Below are 19,471 nucleotides of genomic sequence, written 5' to 3' on the forward strand. Positions count from 1 at the left end.
ATGACTATTTTCCCTTTTGTAATTAGTGAATAACTTACGCTGAGACACTGTGAGCCTATGTAAATATTTTTTCTTCATCAACCTTTCGCCCAGTATCTTAGCATACATTGGTGATTCTTACTTGAATCAGTTATTGCCATGACACCTGCAGAATGATGATTTTCTAACTCCATAATTCCCTCTAGATTTGTTGGTTGGCATTTCACATATGTATATATACATGTATACATTTACTATGGGCTCATAGATTCTTATTAAGTAGATTTTAGTCTGTAATTATTATTCATCTTAATGCCTCAAATTATTAGTCAAATGACCCTAGTTTGTTCAGTGGAAGGCAATACAAATGGACTCCTATGTCCTTTTTGACACATTGCTATCATTTTTAGAGCAATTCCTTATTTTCTGGTACAACAAAATATATCAAATTCCTCTGGTGTTTTTCCTGCCCTAGTCCTGGCACCAGCCTGGCACCTTTTACTGGGGAATGGTATTTAAGAACCAAGATCTGGGATCAAGGTGTATCCATTACTATTGGGCTATCATTGTTTTCTAGGTTCTTTCTTCCCTGAAAAGTTGACTCACTGAGTGAAGGAGATGTAGCTCAGGAGACTAGAACAATGGTCAATATCACTGACCAAAGAAACCTTTAAAACCCAAATTAGGAAGGTTCACAGAAGGCCGCCAACTTGTCTACCAAGAGGACTCCCAAGTCATTTTTAAAATGTGTTTTTATTAAAAGAATAAAAGTCTTATTCAAATACATTCTCATTGTAAAAGATTTAATAAAAGAAAATATAAAAAAGAAAACATGAAACACTCCTTTCATTCTTTGCCATTTGTAACTGTTGTCAGCAAATACATTTTAAAGTTGGCTTTTGAACACTTATCCAGCTTCTAAAACCTCCCAGGCCGAGGGCCACGTGAAGGCGAGGCTGCAGGTGGGGACTTGTTCCCCGCAGTTACAAGTGGCCAGGTGGTGTAGACTGCTGCCAGGCCCTTTTTGGGGACTTTCTGGGTTCTCCTTACAGGTTGTCAGTGTTATCTGGGGGGAAATCAGTGCTGACCCAGTATTGACAATGGGGAAAGCACCAAATGTTCTTCACTGTTTCAATAGTACAATGTTGGCATCGGGACTGGAGGAGGCTGTATTCAGACCTCAGAGCCTGAGATAAAGTCACTTTCAAATGAGCCTTATGGTCCCTAGAGAGGAGAGGCAGCAGTGTCTTTCCCTCTTTGACCCCCTTGATGGAATGACTATTATCCCAGATGTCGTTCACTCACAAGACACACACGTTCTACTCTAAAACCTGCCTGTTCAAGCTGACGTGTCTGTCGTTGGTGCTCCTAGTGTCTTTTTCACTATTCATTGGAAACAGGATGTATTATGAGTACAAATGATATTCTTTAAAAAATTGTCTTAATTGAATTTATTGGGGTTACATTGGCTAATCAAATTATATAGGTTTCAGGTATACAATTCTATAACCCATCATCTGTATATTGTGTTGTGTTCACCACCCAAAGTCAAGTCTCCATTGAATGGAGCAAGCTAAATACTGTTTACATTTACCCTTTATCTTGCTAACTAGTGGAAATTAACTATTTGTGGGCTTTATTTATTTACTTTTTAAAATATATTTTTATTGAGTTTAGAGAGGAAGTGAGAGGGAAAGAGAGACAGAAACATCAATGATGAGAGAGAATCATTGATCGGCTGCCTCTTGCACTCCCCGCACCAGGGATTGAGCCCACAACCTGGGCATGTGCCCTTGACCAGGATCGAACCCAGGACCCTTCAGCCTGCAAGCTGACGCTCTCTCCACTGAGCCAAATCGGGTAGGGCTATGTGAGTTTAAAAGACAGTTTCCTCTATGGCCATTTAGAGGACTAGACTCACGGATTTCTTCTGAACATAGAAGGAAGTTGGGGAAAAGTACTGACTGAGACGGTGGCTTCATAATCTGCTTCAGTGGAGCTTTTGAGATTGATTACCTTTGCTCAAGCCCCAGATAATATGCAAAGGCTGTGCTTATGGAGAAAAACCACCACATGATCAATTTCAATTTCTACAGCCTCAGCAGGTTCCCTGTTTCGGGATATTATCTAGGATGGAGAGTGAAGTAATAAAGATACAAAACACAGGGCGGGTTTAAGCAAGGGCACTTTGCTTAAAGTCACACAGGTGCGGTGTGATTAGTTGATTAGTGTTAATGTTGGTGTACAGATGTATTACTGGATTACTAAATGAATCTTACTTTTTCATAGAGTTTTTCCTAATGTGGGGCTGATGGCAGAAGCTGGGTTGCTTTGATTCAGGAGTATGGAAACTTAAAAATAATTGTTTTCCCATTTTACAAAAGAAAAACTTATTTTTAAAAAAATATATTTTATTGATTTTTTACAGAGAGGAAGGGAGAGGTGATAGAGAGTTAGAAACATCGATGAGAGAGAAACATCCATCAGCTGCCTCCTGCATACCCCTCACTGGGGATGTGCCCGCAACCAAGGTACATGCCCTTGACTGGAATCGAACCCGGGACCCTTCAGTCCACAGGCTGACGCTCTATCCACTGAGCAAAACCAGTCAGGGCAAGAAAAACTTATTTTTATAAAAGTTTAGAAAATACAGACAAACTAAAATAAAAAAATTAAAAATCACCCACCATCCCACTTTCTAGAACCATTATAAACAAGGTTGACTTACAAACTTCCTTTATTTTTCCTATGCCCAAATATACATTTTTATTAAAAATGGGTCCATTCCATACCTACTATTTTGAAAACTACTTTTCACTTAAATTTTCCCTGTCATATCTCTGTGTCAATAATACAATATCTTTTTTTGTAAATTCATTTTTAATACAAAACCAACAGATGTTCTTGTTAAAAATTTCATAGTATAAGATAAAATGTAAAAGTATTTCTCCTCATCTCCTATATCCCAGTCTCACTCCCTGAGGTAACCGTAAGACCTTTTTCTTAATATTTTTCTCCAGAAGTTTTCTATGTACACACACACACACACACACACACACGAATAGTATTGAATTAAAAAATGTATTTCAAGGTACTCAGTCATAATCTCTTATGTGGAAATTCAGGGCTTTTCCATGTTTTCACAGCAGTGAGCATCTTTGTGTTTAAATCTTTGCACACACCCTGATTATTTCCTTAAGATAAAGAAAACAAATTGTTAGATTTTACATATGCACAATTTTAACACTTTTGATATGTGCAGCCCATTTGCTATTCACCTGGTTTGTGCCAATTTCACACTCTTATCAGTAAGCAACATTGAATTTTTAAAACTTTTAAATTTTTTATTTTTTTACTAGAGGCACAGTGCACGAATTCATGCACCAGTGGGGTCCTTTGGCCTGGCCTGCAGGATCAGGCTGAAACCAGCTCTTTGACATCCCCTGAGGGGTCTGGATTGTGAGAGGGCGCAGGCCAGGCCAAGGGATACAACCAGTGCACGATTGGGGCCAGGGAGAGACACATGAGGTTGGCCAGCCGGGGAGAGACCATGGGAGGGCTCCACGGTATGTCCGGCTGGTCTCATTCAGTCCCAATCCACCGGACCCCAGCAGCAAGCTAACCTACTGGTCAGAGCGTCTGCCCCCTGGTGGTCAGTGCACGTCATAGTGAGTGGTTGAGCGGCCTTAACATATCATTAGCATATTACACTTTGATTGGTTGAATGGCCGACTGGTCGACTGGACACTTAGCATATTAAGCTTTTATTATATAGGATTTTTAAAAAAACTTTAAAAAGTATAGCACACACATAGAAAAGCATATAAGTTATGAGTTAGAACTTCACTGTCCAATATGGTAGCCACTAGCCACATGTAGCTGGCTACTGAGTACTTTGAACTCTGGCTAGTCCAGATTGAGGTGTGCTAGAAGTATAAAACACACCCAATTTTGAAGAATTGGTACAGGAAAAAAAGTAAAATATCTCATTAATAACATGCTAATCATGTATTGGAATGACATTTGAAATATGTTAAATAAAATATGTTATTAAAATTAATTTTATTTGTTTCTTTTCATTTTTTTAATGTTGCTACTAGGAAAAAGTTATATTCCTCTTGGACAGCACAAAGTAGGACATGGTGTGGCTCCTCATGTAATAAAACCTACCACCTGAGCTTTGCACTCCTCATCTGCTCTCTTCTTCTTCCTCTTCCGCTCCCCCACCTGCCTGTGCCTCAGTTATACTCAGGGCTCTTAGATCTAGGGTAGCTCCGTTCTCCACTCCAGTTCTTGGTCAGGAATGATCAGTGAACATGTGGTGAATGTCTACTTTTGAAGGTAATGGGGTTATGTATTAAGACTGTGATCTACCAGAACCCACCATTAAGTATAAACTCTTTAAGTTGCAAATTGAACGATTTATTGATTTGTTAGACTATGTAAGTCTTTAGGTTTCAGAAGTTGCTGCTGTCAAAATGTGCACACAGGGCATGCACAGACGGGATCCACATGCTTGAGTGTCAGCTCATTGATGCAAGTTCACCATCTCTCTGTGCCTCATTTTTTTTTTTTCCTTTTCTGTGAAGCGGGGATGATGGGGTAGCGCACATAGTTCCAGACAAGAGTAATTAGCACTATGCAAACACTGGAGGAAGAGAGATGTCCAGGATATTGCCCTGGCGATGGCGGGCTGTTTCCTCTCACCCCCACCTCCTGAAGTTGGCTTAGCCATCTCTCCCTCCTCATCAGCCCTCAGCTTTCCCTTCTGCACATATTGACTGTACCAAACACACTCTAGGTTTACACAGCTTTTCATCAAGCCCAAATGCTGCTCACAGACTGGCTCCCACTCCACGTCAGTCCAGGATAGAAGCAAAGTGCAGATGAGTTGGAAGAAAAGGCCCCTGAGTGAACGTATGAATTTTGTTCCCTTTCTGCCCTATTGTTAGCTGACATCTTGTTCTTTGAGTCACTTTTTCACTGGAGTCAGCTTTAGCGTTAAAAACAAAACAATAACAAAGGATTAAAAACCCACACATCTTAAGAGTATTTTTGGCTCGATTGTGTGCTTGATTATTTGGGATGTGGCCAAACCTGGGCTTCATTCCAATGTTACAGTCAGAGTGGCTTCTGTCGGGAAGGTATCCAGGTAGGAGGAATTAAAATAAATAAATAAATATCTCTGTTCCAATTTGTCCTCATCATCATTCTTTTGTCGTCATATTATGCTCAATTTTGTGAGAATAATGTTTCTAGCGCTTTGGAACTCATCACTTAAAGTTTTTAAAAAATTGCACTGTGATAGATTAAAGAATCAGCATAACCTTTTAACAAAAAAAAAAAGATTTTTGTAAAAGATACCCCCCTCCTTGCCATTGAATTTGGAGAATAAGGGTTATATCTCATTGAAAGGAACGTGAACGAAGGACTGTTTTGTTCCATTACTGTTGGCACTTAGTAGATGAACGTGAGTAAATGTCTTCTAAGCCCTAATTTTTCCATCTGAACTGGGGAGAGAGGGCTCCTCTTTCTTCCTATGTCCAGATGGGCACTGCAATAAAAGCAATAAACGAATGCAAAAGGAATAAATTATTCTGGGCTGCAGTGGTCTTGACTGACATTTGAAAATTTTTCCCAACTACACATTCTGAGATTATAAATAATAAATGCATTCACTCTTTCCTATACACTCTGTTTAAATATATGTAAAATCCAAAGACCTCTTTTTCTACCACAATAAACCAGGCTGTAAATTTTGCCTTATACAAACTGCTAAGCATCCATTTTCTCTCTTTATATTTAAGCTGAGCATATACTTCTTAAGATCTTTCTACCTCTCCTTTGGGTAAAGTTTGCTATACCCAAGGGTTAAGCAAACTTTAAAAGTTTTCAATGGCGCTATAGGATGCACAAGGTTGAGTAGCCTTTTAGTAGCACTAGGTGAGCCAGAGAAACCAAAAACTCAACGAACCCCATTTTGATTAAAATAATTGTTAGAACTTTTAGAATAAAATAGTTCCCTTTCTTCTCATCAGCAGAATGAAACCAATGTCTGTGAAATTCTTAATGAAAACATGACTAAGTTCTGATACTACGGTATCAAACATTATTGCCTTAATTTTTATATTTTTCAAAAAAGAGCTTATATACTATATAAAGTTTTTTTTTTATTATTTTCAGGTTAATTTTCCTATTAAAAGCATCACTTTCAACCTAATTTGCCTTCTCAAAGTTTTAAAAACGTTGTCAGATAAAAACAAAACTGAGCACACATTAGAGGTCTATAGACTTCACTGGCCCATGGCTATAGATAAGGTGTCATTACCAATACTCCCCTAAATGCCTTTGGTTTTGCCCCTGATAGCTCACACAGGACCTCCAGCCCCCTGGCACTATCCCATGTCTCCCATCACAAGAGGGTCAACAGAGTGTGTCCCCATGTGTGCCTGAGCCTCACCCTGAGAGTTTGGCAGAATCTGCTGGACTCTGATGTTTCTCCTTCCGTGAGCAGCAGAGTCTCTCTTGGTATCCAGCCCGCCCCTTGGGCACTGCTGCTTCTTCACTTGGTGGTTATGGCCAAATGCACCAGATTCCTCAAGGAAGTCACCTCCCCTGCCTTTCTGTGACACACTGTTAGAGCAGTCCGTAAGCAATGTTATTTGTGCCGTGGTATTTTTCAGCGATTTGGTGAAGCAGCTCTTTGAGTTTTGACTTGCTGGCTTCCTGCTCTCCTTTAAGTTGGACATCAAGGCCATTAAAGAATGGGTGCGAGGGCAGAGCGAGGGCAGAGAGTTCTGGGCCAACCCCTTTTCATACTCAACCTCCGACAACCAAGACTTCATCCTGAGACTTCATCCTATCTCTCTGTTCTTCATGAATGATCTCTCAGGAGACTTCAATAGCCTGCTCCAGAACTTTCTTTCAGGTTTCCCCACTAGTTCACCCAATAAGTCTGAGCCTCCTGCAGTGGGCACACCCCAAACACAAGCTAAGATCCCTCTTAGAGTGAGTGAGGATTTACTCTTGTTTTTATGGGAGCCACCCCAGAAACACCCCAGGGAGTGAACTTGAGGCTGAGGACAGGAGCAGGTGGAAGTCAGTGGTGCGGATGGTGAGGAGTGGGGCAGGGGGAGGTTGGGATGCTTTCGAGAAAGTATGCCAGGGTGCATTGTCTCTTTACTTAGGGTCTGCATTCTCTCTGCAGAACGACATCTTCGAGTGGTCCAGGGACCATCGAGTCCACCACAAGTACTCGGAGACTGACGCTGACCCCCACAACGCCCGCCGGGGCTTCTTCTTCTCCCACATCGGGTGGCTGTTTGTTCGGAAGCATCGAGATGTCATCGAGAAGGGGAGAAACCTGGATGTCACCGACCTGCTGGCTGATCCTGTGGTCCGGTTCCAGAGAAAGTAAGTGAATGGACACCACAGGGCTGTCCCTCGGGGGACGGGACCCAGAGACAGAGTACAATGGACGCAATTATATCCTCCAGTAGTTGTCCTCATGGCACTTTCTCTGATGATTCGATTCAGTCTTCTTGTTAGGATTTCTCTGTTTAGTTGTTTTCCTTTTGCTCATTAAGGTTTCCCTGCTCACACATTTGTTTTTAATTTAAATTTAATTTGAAATGGATTTCCCTTAAGCCCAGTGTCACTTCCTTCAGACCAATCTGCTTGGCTCACTTCACGGACTGTTTCTGTGGCTCCCCACTCCCCCATTCACGTTTCCCTGAGGTGGCAGGGAGGGTGGAAGACACTGTGCGGTAGTGATACGCCTGACTCCAGCAGGACTGGACTCGCCCCGGGTATCCTGCTCTGTTCTCCTAGAATGCTCCTGTCGTGAAGTCCCCCCCCCCCTCCCTTCTAGAAATGTTACACCACCGGTTCCTGTGCATAGAAAATGTGACTGTGTAATAGAGAGCCTCCCAGTGCTGTGTGCGCTAATGGTGTCAGCGGGGCGTAATCCGTCATTTGCAAGGTGAATCTACTTTCAGCAAGAGCATGGAGAAAGGTTGTCTATAATGGTGCTGGCAAGGAGAGAGCAACCATTACCCACTTTTAAAGTGGGAAGCTGGCACGGAATGTATCCACGTTGATCTGGGGCTGCAGAGGTGGCCATGAGAGCGTTTATAAAGGAGCCTGTTGCCCCAAAGCATGGGATTGAGGTCTTATATTCAAAGCTGAGCCTATTGTCCCAAAGAAGGACAGTTGATGGCTCACCCTCTCGTTAGCTCCCCGAGATAATATAGTGAACAAGTGGCTACTAGAGACCATTCCACTGACAAGCAAGAGTTATTTGAAGGCTTATCTGAATACTCTCCTAAAGGCGGGACTAGCAGCTGTGCCTTTGTTGGCACAGATCATTGCGTGAAATGAAGTGTGGCTTAGAATTACGCTCGGTTTCCCCTCAGCCGCTGCTGCCTCATTGGAGGGGGCGGTAGAGCACAGCGAGAAAATGTCAGACCATGGAGACAGACTACCCAGGGTCAGCTCTGCGGCTCCCCCTCATACTGGCCAAAGAACTCACCAATCTCAGGCTCAGTTTTGGCTAGAAGGTGGCAGGAACACTAGTACCCCTGTCCTACAATGTTTATGAGGACAAATGAGAAAAAAAATGTATGGGCAATGCCTGGCATGTAGGAAGAGCTTAGATCAGTGACTGTTACACAGGCAGTTAGTTGCTGCTCCAGAGGATTCCATATGCTTCCACCCGCTGCTTTGATTGTACCACAGGGTCTTCTCTCTGCTCCTCTACTCAGCTCATTCAAGCGGACACACCCAGTGTCAATAGCCAAAAGTTTCCTAGCAGAAAAGAACAAGATGTTGTTAATTAACAATGAAATGATTTTTGATTTTGATTTTCACCATGAGAAAAATCTGAAAAATTCGGAAACAGAAAGAAAATCATCCATAGTTCTAACACATAAACATAGTCATTCTGAATATTCTGTAGTATATCTTTGTATATTGTATGTATCTATTTAGTATGTTTCACATGATGGCAGTCACACGGCATAGGTAATGTATGTCTCCCCTTTAACTTCAGGTTATATTGTGGGCACATTGTCAGAAGCTGCATGTGTTCACCAGTTTATTTAGTGTCATAGTTTACTTAACCATCACTCTTTGACTGGACATGTATATCATTTCCAATTTTGTGATATAAACGATGTTGCTGTACAATTAGTAATGCTTTGGGACAATCAGGCCTTAGGTTAATTTGAAGAGCTCAGAAGAGAAGGTAAAGGATCTTCTATTTTATTAATGATAACTGAGCTAAGTATAATAGTCTGTGTTTCTGTGACCATAAAAATGGAAGATTCCTATGTTTCTGTGACCATAAAAATGAAAGATTATTTTCCCCTGAAAAAAAAAGTGGTACTGTAATCTTACTCATTAGGTGTGTACTCAGGGTACATATGTCCAAATGCAGGCAGAAGAACAAAGACTATTTCAGCATGTTCCATGAATAGTTATCTCACAACATCTTTCATCACTAGTCCAGGGACCAAGGGGGTGGTAACTATCAGAAACCATCCCCTCATTTCATCATTTCATATACTATGTCATTGAGTTCCTACTAGAAATTGGTGCTGAGGATACAACTTTAAATAAGGTAGTCCAGAGCACCATGGGAACACAGAGAAGAGTCTCCTAGCCCACACTGCCGGCTGGGGACAGGGAGGGAAGGCCTATGGGATGGACTAGCTTCTAAGCCAAGACCTGACAGATAAGAAGAAATTAGATGAGGATGGGGGAAAGGATATTTAATATGTCTGTCATTTCATAGCACTGTATAGCACCATTGCACCTTAGAGCTAGGAGGTACCTTACAAATCACTTTTTCTATAGGGAAGCTAGTCAAGAAAATATTGATAGAAAGCTGGGGATATAATCTCCATCTCTCTGAGCTGCTGTAACAAAGATAACATAAACTAGGTGGCTTAGAAGACTGAACATTTAATTCTCACATTTAGTTCTGGAGGCTGGTGAGTCCAAGATGAAGGTATCATTAGATTCTGTGTCTGGTGAGAGCTCTCTTCCTGGCTTATAGGCAATTGTCTTCTCACTGTGTCTCCCTGACAGAAGGGGAAAGGAGCTCTCTGGGGTCTCTTTGTGTGCGGGTTTTTTTCCCCCCACTGTTCCCCTGGGGTCTCTTTTTTAAGGACACAAATCCCATTTATGATGCCTCCACCTTCTTGATCTAATCACCTCTCAACAGCCCCACTTCTTAATGCCCATTGCATTGGGGATTAGGTTTCGGTATATGAATTTTGAGGGGACACAAACATTCAATCTGTATCAAGATTATTCGCTCAGTGGTCTTTTAATTCTGTCTCGCTGTTTGAAGGGCCATGCCAGTTCTCTGAAGTGTGGGTGAGAACTCATGTCCTTTGGTAATTATCCAGCCTAGAGAACATCGAGATCCGAAATGCGAAATAAGGCTGAGAATTACTGAACTAAAGGAAAATAGCTTTCAAGATGCACAGAGAAAGTGCAACGGTTTGGGTATTTTCATGTTTGTGAAGCCAGCTTTACTGGTCCTGCCAGTCAGGCCACGTAGAGGAGACGGATTCCTCAGGGAATGAGTCCTTGTGCTTAGTGTGTGAATTGGAGGTTGGATCCCATTGTCAGTGGCACTGCCACAGCAGGTCTCAGTCTTTGCTACCCTAGGCTGCGTTCAGGGCTTCCTGAGTAACAGAGAAAGGTGCCCTGCACGTTTGGGGCCTGTCCTGGGTCATTTCAGTGGCACACCTTATAGAGTTCCCACCTGCTCCCATATGGTTCTCTGAGGGCAACAGTCTCTGTTCCAATATTGGTAGCCAGGGTTTGAAACTGATTCCAGTCCCTTCCCAGATGCAGTGTTTGTGCAAACAGATCCAGATAAATGCCACTTAGTTTCCTCAAGTAGGTAGATGTGCAAATGACAGAGACCAAGGATTTAGAGACTCTTCCTTCATTCAGTACACTAGCACCAATATTGAAGTTGATTGATAAACTTGTGCTTAGCCATCCAACTCACCAAAGAAAAGCTTGCCAGGAACCAGGCTTGATCAACTTTTCATTGTACAGTCTCATAAAGAGAGAAGGTAGCAGTGGCATTAAGGATGAGAGAAAAACAACACAGTTCAAGCTATAGTTCCAGACTTTTCCTCTAAAACAGTGGTTCTCAACCTTTCTAATGCCGCGACCCCTTAATACAGTTCCTCATGTTGTGGTGACCCCCAACCATAAAATTATTTTCGTTGCTACTTCATAACTGCAATTTTGCTACTGTTAGTGAATCGTAACGTAAATATCTGTGTTTTCCGATGGTCTTAGGCTCTACAGCAGCGGTTCTCAGCCGCTTAGGGTCGCCTAAGACCATCGGAAAACACAGATATTTACATTATGATTCATAACAGAGGCAAAATTACAGTTATGAAGTAGCAACGAAAATAATTTTATGGTTGGGGGTCACCACAACATGAGGAACTGTATTAAGGGGTCGCAGCATTAGAAAGGTTGAGAACCACTGCTCTAAAAGGTCATTTTTACCAAGGTTCTTATAACAAGTAGTTAACTGGATTACTTCAAGTTTTGCTCTACTGTCAAGTTGTGAATGATGAAAAGACAGGGATTAGGAGGCAAGAGGGAGAGAGCCTGGCAACTGGGACCCCTGCTCTAGGTCCTGTGCCTTCAAGGGCCACACTTCTCACAGGGTGAGGAGATCACAGGCCTGGAGCCTCCTTCCACTTCTAGACAATGCCTTGGGTTCCCAGGATCCTGGAACTCCTTGCTCAAATGTCTTTGCACTCAGTACCAGAGCCTACCCCAACCTCTCCCAGGCTTTTCCTCCTGGTGGAAAGCATGGGTACCCTAGGCCTGAAGAGTGGCCAAGGAGCAGTGTTAGCCTGGGGATGAGCTTAGAAGCGTGAGCTCGGATGTCCACACAAAGTAGACAGAACCAGGGACAGGAAGAGAAGGGGAGCCACCGGCTAGGCGTCCACATCTTGACTCTTGGCCTGGGCCCTGCCAATGTTGGGGGTGAGCCTAGAAGGGAGCTACTCCAACAGCTGGCAGTGGGTCTATCCATTAGGAATTTTGTTGGCTCAAATAAGATGGACTTGTATTTCTCTCCAATATTGTGGCAGTCCAGGGTGGAGCAGTAGCACACGGTCAGGAGATAACGGTATTCTTTTGTCTTTCTGCTCCACCATCCTTAGCCTGTGGCTTTCATTCCTTCATTTTATTGTTCAAGGTTAATGCTCCAAACAGAGGAAGGTGGGGGTGGGGGTGAGGGTGAGGTGACACCACACAGTTAAGTCAGTCACCTCTAAGGAGCTTTCCCAGAAGACACAAAGCCTATCCACTTACCCCTGGTTGACTTTATCTGCACTCAAGGGATACTGGGAAGTGTAGTCTCTTGATAAGTTGCACTCTTGAGTAAAATCCTGGTTTTGTTTGTATGGAAGGAAGGGTGAATCAATATGGGTTCAGCAATTAGCAGTCTCTGCCATAGTTCTTTAATTGTTCTGCCTTTAGCAAAATGATTGGCCGTTACATGTTTCTCAGTCTAGAGCACTTTTGTGAAGCAAGTGAGTAGCCTCTCTGCCTCCCTTAGTAAGTAGAAACTGGAATCTCAAATCCTCAAATCCTCTTTCTGAGATGACAGAATGAGGATAAGATTCAGATTGTGTTTCTCCTAATGCTTTGCTTACCCCATTGATTCCCGTCTTAGATTTTTTAAAAAAATTCCTTTAGAAGTAGCATGCAGACACTCCCATAAGTCATTAAAGAGGGTGCTAGTCTAGTGCAGACACATGAAAACAAGGTCCTTGACTCATCACTGTGGTGATGGGATAAACGAAGACAAAATGGATGGAATTATTCAGAAAAGTGAAACGCTTCTGTTTTGGTGTCCTGGGAAGAGATGAAAATGAATAAATCTTGTCACTCCAGGAAGGCACTTGAATGGCTGGAATCTTTTTGAGGCCTGTTTCATTGTTTCATCTCAATTTGTCCCCTCATCTGTTATTATTAGTTTTTGGGGTTTTTTTAGAATGAACATGACATCTCTCAGTGTTTTCTTCCTTTTTATGACTTTACTAGAGGCCCGGTGCACAAAATTTATGCAGGGGGGCGGGGTAGGGTCCCCTCAGCCCAGCCTGCACTCTCTCCAATCTGGGACCCCTTGGGGGATGTCCGACTGCCGGTTTAGGCCTGATCCCGGGGATCGAGCCTAAACTGGAAGTCAGACATCCCTCTCACAATCCTGGACCACTGGCTCCTAACTGCTCACCTTCCTGCCTGCCTGCCTGATTGCCCCTAACTACCCCCCCCCCTGCCAGCCTGATCACCCCTAACTGCCTCTGCCTGCTGGCCTGATCTCCCCCAACTGCCCGCCCCCCGACCTGGTTACCCCCAACTGCCCCCCCTGCCGGCCTGGTTGCCCCACGCAGCCTGTTAGTCGTTTGGTTGCCCCACGCAGCCCTGTTAGTCGTTTGGTTGCCCCACGCAGCCTGATGGGTTGTCTGTTCGGTTGCAACAGTCGCTTAGCCTTTTATATAGATAGATGTCATTCCTGTCTGTTTGAGACCTGGATGTATTTCTCTGTTGGTGACCATCATATAGCCAGGGCTGAGCAGTCAAATAAGTCTACAATTGACTCATCTTCATTTCTCTGCACACTACCCCCAGCCTTGTCTTCCCACTTGGGAGATCCCATAGGGAGTGGGATGAGTCACTGGTGATTTACAACCAGCCTGACTCCATCTCCCTTGACCCAACCCCTTTCATCAGTCTCCCATGTTGGGCTCTTGGGGTTTCTGTGTTTTGAGTCCATTTTCCTTGGGGCCCTACCAGATGAGTTGCTAAGTTAATAGAACATTTTATGTCTAAATATTGGTGACTTTGAATGGGTGAGCCTATTATAGCATTGGCGGGCTGGATGTATTTTGCAGAAAACTTATAGAAACAATCACTAAAGGAGAGGCCCTGGATGATGAGATATTCAACCATCTAAACATGTGGGTGAGATTTGGGGACAGACATGGAGGCAGGGCCTTTTAAGCACAATGACTCTCTGTGACTCCCTTGTTCATTAGTTAATCCTTGGTCTAACCAGTGCCTATTTCACTTGGGTCCTTGACGGCCCTCCAACAGCAAAACCAAACTGGCCCCAAAGTGAGTGTCACTCAGCCATGATGTTAGAGAGCCCAGCTCTCTGGTATCCTCTCTGCCTACTCACACCTGGGGATTCAGCTTCCTTCTCTTTCTGCAGGTATCACTTTTCTCAGGGGATTCAGCTTCCTTCTCTTCTCTGCAGGTATCACTTTTCATTCACCACCTGTGTTTTGAGCACTCACTAGATACCAGGCATTGTTCTAGGCGCTGGAGATTGGACAGTGTGTAAGAGAACCAGATTCTGGAGGTACTGGAGCTCCTTCATTTGGATTTGAGGATGTCAGGAGGAAGCCCGCCCGCCCCCACCCCCCCCATGCATCTGCCCCCTGCCTTTGCTGTGCCCCATTCCATCTCTCCTGTTACTCAGTCCCTGTCTCATGAACCTGTTTTTGGTTCACTCCCTCTTGTCTATTTGCCTCCTTCTGTCCCCACAGTCTTTGTCTCTTCACCTTCCAGAGGGCTTTGTTACTCCCTTTGTGCCCTTCTCTGTGCATGGAGACATTTTCCCTCATCTGTCACATGTGTTCTCAATGCCAGCATGTTCTTCCTCTCGCCCAGCTTTATTAGAGAACAATAAGACATTTAGTTTATTTCTGAGGCAGACTCTCTTTTTTTGGCAGGGAGAAGAGGACTTTTTGTCTTCTGGTATTCTCCCCTCACTTCATTGTCTTGCTCTGATGGACTCTTTTCATACGTTCCTTGTTCCTTGTGTATGTAAATATTCCCTCTCCTTGAATTTTCTCTTCCATTTTTGAGGGACACTTTACATTTGGCTAACAGCTTGAGCCCTGGAATCTTTTCTCCCACTCTGCCCTCACCTCAAACTGTTGCCCCTCATCCTGACTCCATAAAAATTTTGAAAATGAAATATGTTTTTCTTTGATTAATGTCCCCCGCATCGAGCTGTTGTTGTCAGAGATTAAAATTGTGAATCTCTTAAGTTCCAAGGACATGATAAAAACTAAAGCGGTGTGAACTGTGTTTAATCAGATTCCTTTTGTTAAAAGTCAATGGAAGATGGAAGAGGTAAACCATCCTTTAACTTCTCTTATTAACCTTTGGCCTTTCTAAACAGACTCTGACTGCTGCAGCCAGACAGCTGAATTATACTCTGGAATATAGGACAGAGGTGATTCCACATTGAGGTTGCAGCACCATGGAACAAATTTCCCCATTTTAGTGGTTAAAAATCTGGGCAGGGGAGAAACCGTTGTGGCACAGAATTCAACAGCTTGTTTTGACTTTTTAAAATTTTCCAAGTCAAAATGCCATTGGTTTGCCTATGTAAGAGGTACTTTTCCTAGGAGGATTGAGGGAAAATTTGCCTTTGTCTGTGTGTATGTGTATGTGTAAAATATACCAACTGCATTAGCAGTCATTTTTCTTTCCCCACATTGACCATCTGTTTCGATGTGCGAAATTCCCCTGGCAGGATGAGGAGACAGTTTCTCAAATGTCTGGAACCTGAATATCTCACTCACTAGCATATTAGACATGTTAATCAGCAGGTGTCAATGAATTCTGGACCAGCTGTCTGTAAAGTGCTGCCCCAGATTCACTGTTGATGGCAATAAAGACATCTTCATGCATCTTTCGATGCACTTCAGTAGCCAATAATAGCTGCCATTTATTAACTGCTTACTATGTACTTACATTATGTCTTGACACATGTTATCTCTGATCCTTACAATAACTCTGTCATGTAGATGGCGGTACCTGGATTTTGGACTTGAATCTAAATATTCCTGCTCCTCATGACCTCAATTAACCATGTCAAAAAAGAATAGCATATGTTTGCATTAAATTATTCTTTCTGTAGTAAAACATTACATTATTACCCAAAGCTGAGATAAAATCTTAGCTGGTTTTAATGTAAAATTTAAACATATTGGAGTTTATAAAATACATTTTGGTACAAGTAGGTATCATTGTCACTAATATTTAGATATTATTAATTCCTGGCTATCTTTGTATACCATGTAGAGCTCCTAATCTTTTCTTGGAATAAACAGTCCTTCAAGTCATGTACATGGCCCTGGCTCCAAGGCTTCAGCTAGTAGAGAGAGCATCAGCAACCCTTATAAGAGGCTTCTGTTTAATCCTTATTTATTCTCTAAAAAGTTAGATCTATTTTCCTTAGTTTTTGCATCAGAGAAAAGGGCCACCTTTTGCCTTTTTATTGTCTCTTCTTTACCATATAGTAGGGCAAAAAAGCAGAGAAAGCTTTTCATAACAGAAAATTTATTTTTTAGGTATTATTTCTTTCAATAATTACCTTGTAAAATTTCTCTTGAAATCTGTACATTATCTTTAAAAAATATCTAAATAGAACATAAGAATAAAATTCTGTTTTCAGTACAAAATGTTATAAGGTCATTACAGAAATTTTAGAAAATACAAATAAGCTTTATAAAGGATAAAATAATTTGCGATTCTTCCACTTAGGAAAAAAGCAGTTAACATTTTGCTGTATATCCTTCTAAGGTTTTTTAAATAAATCATGCTATGCTTTCTTTCATTAATTTTAAAAATGTTTATTGATTTGAGAGAGAAAGGGGGAAGAGAGAGAGAAACATAGATTTGTTGTTCCACTCACCCGTGGTTGCCCTCCCCTTCCCCCACATGTGCCCTAACTGAGGATCAAACCCACAATCCAGGTGCATTGGGACGATGCTCCAACCAACTGAGCTGCCTGGCCAGGGCACTATGCTTTCTTTTAAAAAAAAATATTCATACTCTATATACTATTTTAAAGTGATTAAAGTAAGAAAATATTTATTTCATATATACCTCTATATTTCATTTCTAGCCTATCAAGATTTTCTTCTTAAGTAACAACTGACACCACAGAAAGACAAAGAATTGTAAGAAATATACCAACAAATTGGAAATCTGGAAGAAATGGATAGATTCCTAGAAATATATAATCTTCCAAAACTAAATCAGGAAGAATCAGTGAATGTGATTAGATCACTACTAGTGAAATTGAAGCTTTGGTTGGGGTGGGGGCTGAAGGGATTGAGCAAAAAATAAAAAACTTATGGACAGGACAACAGTGTGGTGATTGCAGGTAGGAGGAGGTAGTGGAAGAGGGTATATGAGGGATAAATGGTGATGGAAATATAAATAAAAAAATAAAATGTGAAAAGAAAAGATTTCCTTCTTCATCTTTGGTTTCAGCAGTTTGACTTTGATGTGTCTAGGTATGTTTGTTTGTTTTTTTGTTGGGTGGAGTAATTCCACTTGAGATTTTTTGGGCTTCTAGGGTCTGTGACTTATTGGCTCTTCTATTAATTTTTGAAAATTCTTGGTCATTAGCTTTTCAAATTATTTTTGGTCTTGCTTTCTCACTCTTCTTCTTCTGGGACTTTAATGACAGATATACCATTTGATATTCCACAGTTCTTAGAAATGCTATTCCGTTTCATTCACTTCATTTTCTCTCTACATTTCAGTTTGAATAATTCCTATTGATATGTCTTCAAGTTCACAAATTCTTTTCCTAACTATGTCTGGTTTGTCAATAAGCAAATCAAAGGGATTTTTCATCTCTGATAGTATTTTTTTATGGACAGCATTTGCATTTAACACTTTTATACTTTTTAAAATATATTTTATTGATTTTTTACAGAGAGGAAGGGAAAGAGATAGAGAGTTAGAAACATCGATGAGAGAGAAACATCGAGCAGCTACCTCCTGCACACTTCCCACTGGGGATGTGCCTACAACCAAGGTACATGTCCTTGACCGGAATCAAACCTGGGACCTTTCAGTCCGCAGGCCGACGCTCTTTCCACTGAGCAAAACCAGTTAGGGCCACTTTCATACTTTTTATCTCTCTCCTGGCATCTCCCATTTGTTCATGCATATTGTCCACCTTTCCCACTAGATCCCTTTAACATACCAATTGTAGTTATTTTAAAGTCCCTGTTAGTTGCAACATCTGAGTCATCTTTGAGTCTGGTTCTATTAATTACTTCATCTTTTGATAATGTTATTTTCCCTTATAATTTGCTAGACATGTCTAGAAGAACCGGGAAACTAAGGTAAACATGATTAACGCTTGAGAATGGGCATACCTATTCTTTCAGATCATTAGCATGTGTGTGGATGGCAGAAGGTGGAGGTTGAGTTGGTGAATCAGGAGTGAGCTGGGTCTGGGTATTGTTGTTGCTATGGTTACTTTTAGTGCACCGCAGACTTCAGTGGGTGGCTGCTGTTATTGTGTGCTTAAGTCTGAGGTACTAGAGGGGATTTCTAAGTATTAATGCTTTTACCCTCAGCTTTCAGCTGTCCTTGTACACCTTTACCACAGAATACATCTCTCTCTCTCCTCTTGCCCTTATCCCAAGGTGGTCGAGAACGGACGTGGGGGCTTCTATTACTTGTTTCTCTGTACGTGGCTTGTTGTGGAGGTTTGGCGGCTTCTTTGTCGTCCTGATCCTGTATCAGTCTTAGCAAGCCCTATGTGCCTGAACTTCGGGGGGAAGGCTTTCTAAGCATTTCTGCCAGCTCCCCAGCAATAGGAGACCTCTGCTTTGGAATAGTGCAGGATCCTGGACACAAGCCAGGGACCAGAAGGCTTTGCTTCCACCTCTCTTTCAGCAGCGATGGTTCTTTGACTAAGTCTGGAGGTGCAAGAGTTCCCTATCTCTCCCGCAGAGACAAGTCGGTTTTCACCTCTATTCTTCTCCAGGAAGCAATGGACTTTCTTCTGCTCCTAGAGGCCAAAGAGTTTTCTGCCCTCCCCCAGCAGCTTAAGACTTTTACTTTTCAAGAGAAGACTCTAGGGAAGAGGGCAAGCCTTTCTGCTTGCCTCCCAGCTCGTCACCTCCTGCATGTCTATGCAGTGTAGGGAAGCTCTCTCTAGTCTCCTATTTTGCCTTTGACCTTCCTTGTGAAAACCCAGTGGAGGTCTGTAGAAAAGAGGTGGCGGGTGCACGCAAACTCCCTTGTCTAGGGCTCTAAGTCGTTCCATGCTGACACATTAGCCAACACTTGGCTTTTAAAGATTCATTAAATTTTTTGCTGATTTCTTCTTATCTACTTCTACGGCAACCACCTCTTTCTCTTGTGCTCTGCCAAAAGTTCGTGGATGGGCTTATGACCACTCTTTGGAAATCAGTTTACTTAGTTGTCTTGTGACCTCAACTCTCTTATGGCTCAAGAAAAGTTATTATTTGATACTAGAGGCCCAGCGCACGAATTCGTGCACCAGTGGGGTCCCTCGGCCTGGCCTGTGGGATCGGTCCGAAATCGGCTCTCTGACATCCCCTGAGGGGTCCTGGATTGTGAGAGGGCACAGGCCAGGCTGAGGGACCCC

The 19,471-nt window shown here is 42.4% G+C and overlaps 1 protein-coding gene across 1 annotated transcript in view; it reads left to right on the forward strand.

The window, feature by feature from the left end:
* Positions 1-19,471, forward strand: part of SCD5 (stearoyl-CoA desaturase 5) — a 143,405-nt gene that overhangs the window by 96,357 nt on the left and 27,577 nt on the right. The window contains exon 3 of the mRNA XM_008143616.3: positions 7,187-7,392. Coding sequence (XP_008141838.2) covers positions 7,187-7,392 — 206 coding nt within the window. The remainder of the gene's footprint in view (positions 1-7,186; positions 7,393-19,471) is intronic.

Source organism: Eptesicus fuscus, chromosome 2, assembly GCF_027574615.1.
Source record: "Eptesicus fuscus isolate TK198812 chromosome 2, DD_ASM_mEF_20220401, whole genome shotgun sequence".
In the NCBI taxonomy this organism is placed as follows: Eukaryota; Metazoa; Chordata; class Mammalia; order Chiroptera; family Vespertilionidae; genus Eptesicus; species Eptesicus fuscus.